Below are 12,500 nucleotides of genomic sequence, written 5' to 3'. Positions count from 1 at the left end.
ACGGAATTTCTCACTAAAGTAAAATCGATATTAAAAGGGTGGAGAAAAAAGAAAAAGGAAGGAAAGAAAATACGAAAAAAAGAAAGGAGAAAAGAAAAAACAAGAAGAAGAGAAAGGAACAAAGCTATTAAGAAAAAAATAAGAAAATTAATAAAAGAAAACAACCCTGTTATATATACACACATGCAATTCTGTTAATGAAATATATCGATTACGATATCGATTATTAGATCTCATAACGTTTGGCGACAAAGGAGTGAGAAAAAAGAAAGAAAATAAAAAGAAGACGATTTCTTTTTTCTCTCGTCGAACGTTCTCACCGATGAGCAACGATCTTCGATATATCGAAGGAGATGGAAAAGGCGTGTCCCGGAAATAACACACGAATAAAGAATTTCACTATACCGATCAATCGTATCAACAATGAACAAATATCAGATACGTTGGATTTTTTGTAGATTTTCGTATGATCAAAGCTACGAGGATGCTGGGACTGGACCAATAGTCTCTCATCCGATAAGAGACAAAGAGAGAGACTGAGAAATAGAGAGAAAGAGTAAGAGAGAGAAAGAGAGAGAAAGAGAGAGAGAGAGAGAGAAAGAGAGAAAGAAAGAGAAAGATGCGTGCCAGGAGTGTAGCACCGTTAAACGCAAAGAACCGATGACGATCGAACGTACGGCACTACTCGTACGCGGATACCGTACATACTGGACAGGTAGCTCTCATGCGAGCAGAGACCGAGCTATCCAGCTGGTATAGCTTGCTTGTATTGGTGCTATAGGTATGCAGTCGCGACACGCGGTGACTCGACGAGCTGCCTTTCTAACCGCAGCCTCCGCTGCCTCCAGAGTATTAAAGACGACTCATCTCCTTCTTTTCTTCTTTGCCTTTTCAAGCTGAAATATGTTTATTAATATGAAACGGACGAAATTGTTTCTGACATTCTTTCTGAAATTTCTGTCGACTAGCTTTCTCCGTTTCTTCTTCTTTTTCCTAACTTCGTTGTATTTCTTCTTATTTTTTTTTCTATCTTCTTTCCGTTTTTTCTTCTTTCTTTTTGCCTTAACTTCGTTCGATCTTCAACACGATGTTTCGTTGTTATCGATTATCTTTCTGTTGTTATTGTTGTTTTCTTTTTTCTGTAATTACATCGACGAGGAAAAGAGAAAGAAAAAAAGCGAAAGTACTTGGAAAGTTCGCGATGCAATATGTTGTGTTTTGTACGTCGATGTATCGAGGATTGCATAGGTGCAGGCGCGATGCGCGATGTGAGTTCTGTTAATAAAATTTGATTTTAAAACTGTTACCTAGAACAGGTTTTATAATGATTTACGCTAACAACGAATCCAACCGTAATACTTGACCGATTTTGACGAACAACGTCTTATTTTAAAGACGAAAGTATAAAAAAGAAACGTCGGTTATTTGTAAACTTGGAAAAAATCTTTTCTTGTTTTTTTTTTTTTTTTTTTTTTTTTTATACATGAATTATTCTAGAAAAGAAAAACAGCATTTTTTGACACGGTTTCCTTTTCGGAGAAAATAAAGCTTCGTCAAAAATTAGAACTAGTTCGCTTTATATATACCATAATAATAATAATAATAATAATAATAATAATAATAATAATAATAATAATAATAATAATAATAATGATAATGATAATAATGATAAAAAAAAGTATATGTTCAAATATAATATATATGTACATTCTGTATTATACAATATATTATGATGATGATTTATAAAATCAAAAGAATAAAAAAACATATTTAAATGTATTATATAAAATATAATACATTCATTAGTGTCTCTCGAAGATCTGCCTTCCTTTTTGGGTATATTAAGTGGGTCAGGACGAGTCAGACCAGACCGGTTCGGATTCAGATCCGATAGATTTTTGGGTTTGGATATAATCCAATCTTGTTACAATATACAAACGTCCAATATACGTATTAATTTCATCATACAAGGATCGATAAGACTTTTAATAAATTATTATTAATTTATCATTAATATCTGTATAGAATTTTTATCTCATACATCTTTCAAATTTCGATTGTAATAATACAATAAAGTAATATTCTCAGTGAACATAAATCTACAGAATATTCAACTACTTTCACTCACCAGGGCTAATCGTCTCGGTAAAGCGAGATTACCTGCTATAAACGTGCCTTCTCTCTTCTCACCCCTCCTTGTAATTAACTGGAACTTACAATGAGAGGTGGGCCTGAAACGTAATGAAATCACTCGGTAACATAGATTTGTCTAAATTGAATTCTCTTGGTACGGTCTAAACAAAATTTTGAATAAGGATTTACTTATCATTATAATATATATATATATATTTATTTATAATAAATAAATATATATATATATAAAAGTGAAGTATATGCTTTGAATTTTTATTAAAGTTTAACGTAAAGTTTAATTTTTAAACGAAAAGAAATGTAATTCGAATTCTACGTATTTCAAAATTAAAAGGGACTCACGTTAACAATCTTCTTGATCTTGATCTTCGTCGCAAAGTCGTCATTCAGGTTCGATTGGAGTAACCTTGTTTGGGCTGGAGGTCGAGACACAGAGGAGTAGCGGAGTCTGAACTCCGTGGAAGTGGTCAGGTGGCGTCAACCAGTTTGCGTGATAACTGCGAAATGCGCAAGATCGTGTCTTCGTGGCTTTGAGAAAAGAAGTAAAGAAGAATTATGAACAAGGAAATTCTAAGAAACGTGAAATATCGAGAAAATAGTTGAGGTTTCTAATAACAAAGATCGTAAAAATGATCATGAATTATTATCGCAGTAATCTTCTTCATAGATCTTCGATCATCTTTTTCCTTCAAATGATATCTATTTATGATTTTGAAAAAGATAAAAAGTATTTTTCGATAGAAAGAAAACCATTATCATATTTTATTTGATCAGTATTTGATAATGATAAATATTTGGTAAAATAAATTGGTCATTAGATACATACATATGTATGAATATTTTAATCAATATAAATAATAAATTATTAAAGTTACATCCGGGTTACATTATTTACATAATATATGTGTATATATATATTTATTGTATGTATATACTGACCACATTTATATAGAACTGACTAATTGTTTAAAAGTATTGACCCAACGAATAAGAACCTAAGAAAAAACTAAATGTTTTTGGAACAAGCTAAAAAAATACATTAAAGTAAAATTAAATATTTGAGATACTATAATGAAAAATCTAATCAGATTGATACTATTAAATTTTCCCATGCACTTTGTATGCACTTGTAATCGTAACTTTGGTAACGACTAATTGCATTTCAACGACTGTTGAACGATGAAATATATATTCGATAGAAAATTAAAATTCAATTAGTTCTGAAGATACGACGACAACACGGGGTTACAATGTAACCTACAAGAGTCAAATGGTATAAAGTGATAAGAAGAAAAATAAATAATATGTCGATGTTTGACCTAACGACTCAAATTGTACAACATTATGAGAGAAGAGATATATTTTTAAACATTTTTTTACAATTATAATTATGTTGTTAATTTAATTCCTTTTCCGTCTCTCTCTCACACACTCTCTCTCTCTCTCTCTCTCTCTCTCTCTCTCTCTCTCTCTCTCTCTCTCTCTCTCTCTCTGTATCTCTATCTCGAGCCCCATTTGCTTTTTCTTTTTACGAATATTGAATTATTTATTTATTTATTTAATTAATTCTAATCTTATCGACAACATCCTCAGCACGTCATCGTAAGAAAATCGAAGTTCGTTCGCTAACTATATTGGATCGAACTAATTTCTTATATTAAAAGATTAATTACTCTATCTAAATACGATCTTCCATCAAAGCAATTCTGATTATCATAATTATTATAATCTTAATAACACGTTGTAAAGAGTACAATTATTAAACAAAAAATGTTTTTATTTGTTTATTAAATCATCTTTCGATATATAAAATTTTATAGACCGATTGCAAAAAATGCTATTAAAGTAAAAGAAAAGAAAAAAAAAAAATAGGTAAAAACATGAATCGCTTTGAAGGTAGATCTTTGACGGTGGTTATTAGAAACGCTTTCACATCCCCTAGATTAATAAAATATGATCTGCTCTCTGTCGATCTGTATACATATCACATATTTCGTGCGCTCTATCAAAGCTCGTTCTTAATTTTAAAAAAGTAATTAAAAGAAAAAGAAAAAAAAAACTTAAAAAAAAATATATATATATATATCTATATATGTATATATAACAAAAATAAAATATAACGATCGATGGCGAGAACCTCGAGGGGAAAAAAAATAAAAAAGAAAAAGAAAGAAATCAAATAATAAACGAAGATATGTTCTTTAACGTAAATTAACAAAACCTGAAATATCACAGCTATATGTATCATACATACACACATATGCATACATACATATCTATCTATATGCACATACATTTATCACTCGATATCGTGTCCCATTTGTTTGTTATTATATATTTGTTATTATATATTAGAACGTATGTATTAGAATTCTTCTCGAATAGAAAGAATCAAATTTAAATACGTACATATATATATATATATATATACATACGCACACGTGCGTGCGCGCGCGCGTGTGTGTGTGTGTGTGTACGTTTTAAAGAAAACATGGTGAGAAAAAAAAAGTTGATGATTATAAGTTGACTCGATTTTCGATAAAGTCGATGATAGTCGTCATAACAACGACGAGAAATTAGCTATGGTTGTTTAACGCTGTTGACATGTCAATATAAAACACAAGAAAGACTTATATGTGTATGTATGTGTATGTATCTTTGTTCTTATCATCACGGTGACCTCACTTCGACCTAACCTTCGATCGTTAAACGTTCTCTAACGTATTCAATGTTAAAAAAGAAACAACAACGAGGAAACAAAGAAAAAAAAAAAAAAAATTAAATTCCAGCTAAAGTCTATTCTAATTCTAATTTGGAGTTCATCTTAATATAATAGTAATAACAATAGTAATAATAATAATGAAAAATAATAAAATGATATTAACACGTTGATTATACACGTTGGGTTTATTTGATCTAATTTAAAATTCTCTTCCACCTCATATCTTCATGGCAATAATCAAAATTCTGATTATTATTGATAATTGCATGTTAAAATTTGTATTTTTCTATTACTAATTATTTTTACTGACTATATATTACTGTAATAAATTTGTTAATATAATGATATTCATTATAAATTGTATTTATTATATATTACTATAAATATATATATATATATAATTATTAGAAATTGTTCAATACAGTAAATATACTATAAAGTATATTATATATATATATATATGTGTATAGTAAATATTACTATATTAAATCAACGTGTTAATAATAATTACCGACATTCTTTTTTTTTGTTCTTTTTTGTTATTTTTTTTTTTTGTTTTTTTTGTGATTTCTTCTCTTTTTTCTTACCTATTATATTTCTATTAAATAGATCTATATTAATTAAGGATAAAAATTAGAAACAATCAGGTAACTATTTCGAACACGATAAACACCGGATATATTGACTTGATCTATTCGAGTTTCTTTAAAAATTGTATGGTATCTCCTTTCAATAGAAAGATTGGTTTTCCATTTTCATGTCCCTAGATCTTTGCGAAAGGGACGGACTAGATTTGAAAAATTTATTTGATCTCAGAGCTAAACTGAGTCTCTTTGGATCGAATGGGATCGATTTCGAGTAGGGAAACTCGCTTCCTTGTCTGATCTCACGATCCAATAGATCGCTCCTTCTTCGTCTTCTTCTTCTACGTCGTACACTTTCATTCGAATTCATCAAATTATTTCGATTGATCGTAGATGTACTCGAAGATGATTTTATTCGATCGTTTCTATCACGATCGAACGAGATCATCGACGATGAAAAATATTTTGGACTGGCCTTCAAAAAATTCTCTGAATCATTCCATCGTTGTTCTTGATCTCTTTCGTCGCGAAGTAGTCTCATCGATTTCAACCATCGATTTATATCGAATCGTGGAAAAACAAACGTCGATCCGATCTTTTCGTCGTCGTTGATTTGAAAAGGATATAATTTCCATATTTTCGTAGCTCTTTCGAGACTCTCCTTCGATTCACACAACGCCATCTTGAAAGGTAATCTACGAGAAAAAGAAAATTCTTTACCTTTCGAAATTCGATTGATAATTAATAATCTCTATCGATTATCGAAATTATTGAGTCTACCTGGAGGGTAAGCAACCTTGTAAGGAATAAACCGTGATGTGTCCTTGAAAAAGTGACTCCTCGTTCGATTTTTTTTTCTCCAAGGAATTATCGGTTGATCGATAAAATCTTTGGGTGTTTTCGTTTCTTAAAAAAAAAAAAAAAAGAAAGAAAAAAGATCAATCAATGAATCGAATCAAAAGATAATTACTTTCGAATAATTAGATATTAAAGCGTATGGTTTTATTTACCTTATAAAATGACAAGGTGGTAAATCAGGTGACACGTAAAGACAAGAATGAAGTGTATCGGTATAATCGGCCGGCGAGATAATCGGAAGTGGAGACTTGTTGGAGTTTGTCGACGAAACGAGATCATTCTCGTGGAAGAGATTGTCTCGGACGGAAGTCGATCTTCCTCCCGAAACTATCAGTAAAAGAAAGAACATAAAGTATTCCAACGGATTACTCTTCATCCTTTTTAATAATAAGTTTACAATCGTCCTCGTGTTTCCAAAATTTCCTGTGAAAAAATAAAAAGAAAAGAAAATCATTTCGTTTCTTCTTTTTGCTTTTTAACTTATTTCATTTGCAAATAAATAATATTAATAGATATTATAGAACCAGTCACGTACACACATACACACACATATACATATACATACAAAATAATCATATAATTTCAAAAGTAGATATATATATATATATATATAACATAAGTAATTAAAGAAATAAATTAATTGAATAATTACAAAAACTATTATCCAACAAAAATATGATATAAATTAGTTGAAAAATTATAAAAGAAATAATATGTTGCGTAACGAATAAAATAATTCGAGAAACAAATTGGTCGAAAGAAAGAAAAGGATCATTGAAAAAAAAGCAAAAAAAAAAAAAAAAAGAAAGAGAGAAACAAAAAATATTATTTACCAATCGCTTTAAAAAATAAATAAACAAAAATCTTCGATTAATTAAAAAAAAAAAAACAAATCATTTTGTTAGAAATAACGCATCCATCCGTAGATCGTGCAAATCTATAGATCGTATTATCGGAATGAGTCACTTCGTTACACGCATATGCATTCATATGTGCCAATATAATTGGATAAAGGTATGAATGCTCGTGAAAATACTTTCAGTTAATTTATTAACTTTCGTTGGGCGATTAAAGGTAACTAAAGGACGATATTGGAGGAGCAAATAAATGGAGGATCGTGAGAGAGCATGTAACTAGACGACATTGTTCGTGCACGGATAATATCGGCATCGCGACGCTAATAGCTGTAACAATGATAACCGGCCGTTATCGTATCCAAAGTGGTACAGAACAGATAGACGAGAATGGGGAAGAGCATGGAAAACAAACTCGTCGTCGTCGTCGTCGTTGTCGTCGTCGTCGTTGTCGTCGTCGTCGTCGTCGTCGTCGTCGTCGTCGTCGTCGTCGTAATCGTCTGGTCGTCATTGAGATTCGTTTAACGGGATAGCCTGTTTGAAAAAAAAAAGAAAGAAAGAAAGAAAAGTAACAAAGCAAACAACAATAACAATAACAATGACGATGACGAGGACGACGAAAAAAGAAAAAAAGTAAAACAGAAAAAAGAGAAAAAGTAGCAAAGAAAAATGGATTAATGGAAACTAGAAAAATAGGAGCAAATGTAAAGGTCGAAGTAGAATCGATAAATAATATAATCGATAATCTTTCGGAGAGAAGCAAAAAAAGAAAAAGAAAAGAAGAGAGTCTCTTATCGATTGAAATTTTTCGAATTACTCAGAACAACGCAATTGACTACGTAAGATACAAAATAGAAATAGAAAATAGAAAAATCGGTAATTGTCTGCATAGACGACGAGATGTCCAAGAGCCATGTCCTCTCTCTCTCTCTCTCTCTCTCTCTTTCTCTTTCTCTTTCTCTTTTTCTTTCTCTCTCTCTCTCTCTCTCTCTCTTTCTTTCTGTCTCTCTCTCTTCGGTTCTCTATCAAACGACGGGGATATTCCTCGAATAACAACTTGGTAGTGTTTACACAACGACGAATGACTACGATGATGTCTAAGACGATACGGAATATGACAGTGCCCGACGATTGAGTGGCGCTAAGTACGATAAAAGAATTATTATAATATTAACTCTTACCATTAGCACCACTATAACCACCAGCAATCCTCTCAACCTTCCTTCTTAACCTCTCCCTTCCAAACTTTACCCCCTATTTTCTATTTTTACTCTCCTGTACATACATTCCGATAATAAGAGAGAAAGAGAGGAAGAGAGAAAGAGAGAGAAGGGAAATGTCATTCCATGGAGATTGCACACAGTGTAGAGAGGATTATATTGCCCAGATCGATATGCAAAGCTAGTAAGAGAGAGAGAGAGAGAGAGAGAGAGAGAGAGAGATAGGGATGCTGATACAGGCAGATAATGCGAGCACTGGACACGCGACACTGCCAACGTTTAATCGTGCCTAACGTCCGGTAACGATTCGCGCGGTAGCCTGTTATATATATATGTATATCTATTGGTATATGTGTGGTGCATTTCTGTATGTGTGTGTGTGTGTATAATTATATATATATATATATATATATATATATATTTATGTATATATATATATATATATACATACACATACACGTATACAGAGACAGCTGATACCAGCAGGTATAGTCATTGGACCAAATGGAAATTATTCAACGTCGAACGTGTCCTCCTTTCTGATCTTCCTTGACGATTATCTCTGATCAAGTCGAATCGAATCGAATAGAATCGAATCGAATCGAGTCAAATCAAATCGAGTCGAGTCGAATCGAGTCAAGTCAAATCGGTTCGGATCGAATCGAATCGATAGGTTTGAAAGTCATGATTGTCTTTCGTAACAAGCTCATTCGAACGTTTGGATGTTTCATTAGCGTATACGATGTCCATCGACAACGACAATAGAGAGAATCCCAGACGGTAGAAGAAGAATGCGACACCGAGGCCAATCCCCAACGAGATACTAAGTACGGGTTATCGGTACGATATACTATTTATAAGTACGCCCACGGCCCATTAAAAATACATCCGCAAAGTATTCATTGCGTGTATTATTAGATCGTCGTGGAACGTCTTATATGCGGTAGTTAATCGTCTCGATGAACTTCGCTAAATTTCTCTTTCTCTTTTTCTCTCTCTCTCTCTCTCTCTCTCTCTCTCTCTCTCTCTCTTTATATGTATATATATATATATATATATATATATATATATATATATACTTCTATCTTTATCCATTTATCTTTTGCTTTCTATCGTCGTCATATTTAAGAAAGAAATATTTCTAGCTGATCAGATATAAATTTTCAATTGTCCCCAGTTTCTCGATCATTATTACGAAAATAAATATTTTCCATATTTTGCACGATTTTCATTACGAAAAGTCGTCAAAGAATGTAATTAATATTTCGACGAACCTTTCATTTCGTATTCAATATCGATCGAAAACAATATTGTAGTAACCAAATTCGATATTTTACGCGTTTCATATTTTCTATCTAAATTATGAATCATAAATTTTGAGTGTCCTTCTTGATTTTTATCAGCAAAAAAAAAAAAGAGGAAAAAGAAAATAATAAAAATTCGTGATCGAAGTGATATCGCGAACTATAAAAGGTATTAATGATAATATAAAATTAGTCACTATAATTCGAATCTCCTATCTCGTATTTTCAATTTAAATTATGAGTCACAAAATTTTGAATTTCCTGTTCTATATTGTACATACATACATACATACATACATATATATATATATATATATATATATATATATATATACTGTTTCTATAAATTATGAAATGCGATAAAGAAAATAAATAACGAAAATAATCATTTTCGAAATGTGCGATTTAACAAATACTTTATCAATTTCATTCACATATAAACATAATGAACATTCGTTTTCTCGAATACATCTAATTAAAGAAAATAGTGAGAATTTGATCTATTGCAATTCAATTTTCGTCTTATTCGAATAACAATCGAAAAAATCAGCCCCTATCTAATTCCTTACCTCGTGATTCTCGAACGGCGATATAAAAGTGCTCTTCATCGATTCTCTCATCCGGCACTGGCGCAACGTGCCTAATCGCTTTTTTCACCCTCTTTTCTTTTCTCTTTCTCTCCCTCTCTCTTTCTCTGCCCTTCTCCCTTCTCCTTCTATTTTCACGAATAATTAATCTCACGCCGTGTTTCTCGATGACGATCAACAACAACAACAACAAAAAAAAAAAGAAAGAGAGAAAGAGAAAAAAATAACCGAAACGATCAACTTCGAAAAAAATTCTTCGAAAGAATATATTTATTTCTCCGTTAAGAATAAAATAACGGGGAAGAAGGGAAGGGTTGAAAAAAAAACGGGGTTGTTGATATATAACGAAGACTCGTTCTTAAAGATAAAATTGCACAAATATATTTGATATCTTGTTGACGTTTAAAACGAATGTAACAGATTTAAACGAAATAAGAAATGATAGAGATATCAAAAGGAAGAAGATCGTTCGCACTATAAAAGAAAAAAGGAAAAGGAAACCCTAAGAAGGGTTTCCAGCTAAGAGAACGTAAGAGAGCGTCCACGTTGATGTCGACCGTACTACTACCGCAAGAAAACTCGGGATACATCGAAAGAGATGAAAACACAAGCGTCGTTTCAGGTCCCTACCACACGAAACATCTCTCCTCGTTTGCGTTAGCATCACGAGGACTACGTCACGTACGTCACGAGGCTAACATTGCTTCGAAGAAAATCGTTCGATTCTCTTATGCTTGCTCCTCCTTGGCCTCCATCTTTAACTCAAGATTAATCTAATTATCTAATTTTTAAATTAACAAAACCCAAAAAGTTCATTTTATATTCTCGACCAAAGACGATCGCTATGATCTCTTGTAAATTTAAAAAAAAAAAAAAAAAAAAGAGAGAAAGAAATATATATTTGTGTGCGTATATGTGCGTGTATCCGTGTGTATGTGTACGCGTGTATTGTACATATAATACAAATGTATTGATAAAAGTAAGTTTGTTACGTAAGAAAAAAGTGATCCCATACTGGGTGGGGGGAACAAAAAAATAGGAAGGAAAAAGCAGCAAAAAATAACGAAGCACGAATAACAAAACTGAAGAGGAGGAGAGGTTGAAGGAGGAGTAACACGTGTTACTCACTATCATTACCAATGACCCAGAGGTCAACGAAGCCGACTACCGTTGATTTAATCTGAGGTCAAGAGACAGTTCCTCTCTCCCTCTCTCTCTTTCTTTTCGTGTGTATACAATGACACTACACACATACACACACACAAACGCATGCATACATATATATATATATATATATATATATATATATATACATCTAGGATGTTCCGTTCATTAGATAACAAAGATGTCTTATCGAAAATATTTCAAACGATAATGCAATCGTACGAATTAACATAAAATTTTCTAAAGATTTCTGACGTCTTTTTTTTCCTTTTAAGTTGACGTAACAACACCCTATATACACGATGCACACGCCTAATCGTAAATAATACCGATAGTTTTTAAATCAATATTAATCAATCGATGATATCTTTTACTGAATATTTTATAAAGATAATTAAGATCCTTTTTGAGTTTTCGATTTGGACTAAAGGAAATCCATCTAACGAAGGGTAGAGATCTCGGCCACGTGACGTCATATATCAAATTTTAACGGAGTAAGTAAGGAATAATTGAGTAATGCGCACGTGATCTATCTGGGTGCACGTGCACCCAACACGTGGTATCGAGAGAGGGAAAATATTGGGGTTCACGTGCACTGACTTAATCCCTTAATACGAATACTACATAATAATAATTATTATTATTATTGTTGTATATGTTGTAATTGTTATTAATGGTGATAGGGGTGACTATTGTAATATTTTGCGATGGATCGTTCGATTTGTCTACTAAACTAATTTTGATTCCCCCGGAAAGAAAAGAACCGAAAAAAGACAAGAAAAGAAGGGCGAAGATAAGAGAAAAACGAAAAAATACAAAAAAAAAAAACAAAAAAAAGAAAAAAAAATAAGTCTCGTTATCACAGACGAAAAGGAGTGAGTGAACTTTTCTTTTTTGCTCATAATTTTTCGAGAGTTGGAACGGGATGTGAAAGATGATAGAAGAACTGGTAGAAAACGGTTAACGAGATAAGATTATCTAATGAAGAATCGTCCTAGAGGGATGAGAGAGAGAGAGAGAGAGAGAGAGAGAGAGAGAGAGAGAGAGAGAAAGAAA

General features: G+C 31.9%; 2 protein-coding genes and 1 long non-coding RNA gene across 4 annotated transcripts in view; all 3 read right to left on the bottom strand.

Annotated features, from left to right (window-relative positions):
- LOC122634173 (uncharacterized protein DDB_G0287625-like) overlaps nucleotides 1-924 on the bottom strand; it is a 19,349-nt gene extending 18,425 nt beyond the window's left edge. Inside the window, exon 1 of one of the 2 annotated variants that reach the window (XM_043822841.1) lies at nucleotides 642-924. The gene's annotated coding sequence lies outside the window, so the exon portion shown is untranslated. Of the gene's footprint in view, nucleotides 72-641 lie in introns of those variants that run through there. The other variant, XM_043822843.1, reaches the window with a different exon arrangement.
- Nucleotides 925-1,977: 1,053 nt separating this feature from the next.
- Nucleotides 1,978-2,924, bottom strand: LOC122634179. Its single transcript, XR_006328320.1, has 2 exons — nucleotides 2,494-2,924; nucleotides 1,978-2,231 (listed from the first exon to the last, which is right to left on the bottom strand). It is a non-coding gene; the product is annotated as an uncharacterized LOC122634179 (long non-coding RNA).
- A 2,463-nt stretch (nucleotides 2,925-5,387) lies between these two features.
- LOC122634176 overlaps nucleotides 5,388-12,500 on the bottom strand; it is a 12,279-nt gene continuing 5,166 nt past the window's right edge. The window contains exons 2-4 of the mRNA XM_043822850.1: nucleotides 6,468-6,738; nucleotides 6,238-6,363; nucleotides 5,388-6,152 (exon numbers count right to left, since the gene is read on the bottom strand). Coding sequence (XP_043678785.1) covers nucleotides 5,603-6,152; nucleotides 6,238-6,363; nucleotides 6,468-6,691 — 900 coding nt within the window. The 5' untranslated portion in view covers nucleotides 6,692-6,738 and the 3' untranslated portion in view covers nucleotides 5,388-5,602. The remainder of the gene's footprint in view (nucleotides 6,153-6,237; nucleotides 6,364-6,467; nucleotides 6,739-12,500) is intronic.

This window comes from Vespula pensylvanica, chromosome 14, assembly GCF_014466175.1.
Source record: "Vespula pensylvanica isolate Volc-1 chromosome 14, ASM1446617v1, whole genome shotgun sequence".
NCBI classification, from domain to species: Eukaryota; Metazoa; Arthropoda; class Insecta; order Hymenoptera; family Vespidae; genus Vespula; species Vespula pensylvanica.
Note: the sequence above shows the minus strand (reverse complement) of the source record. Positions and strands in the feature narration are given on the sequence as shown.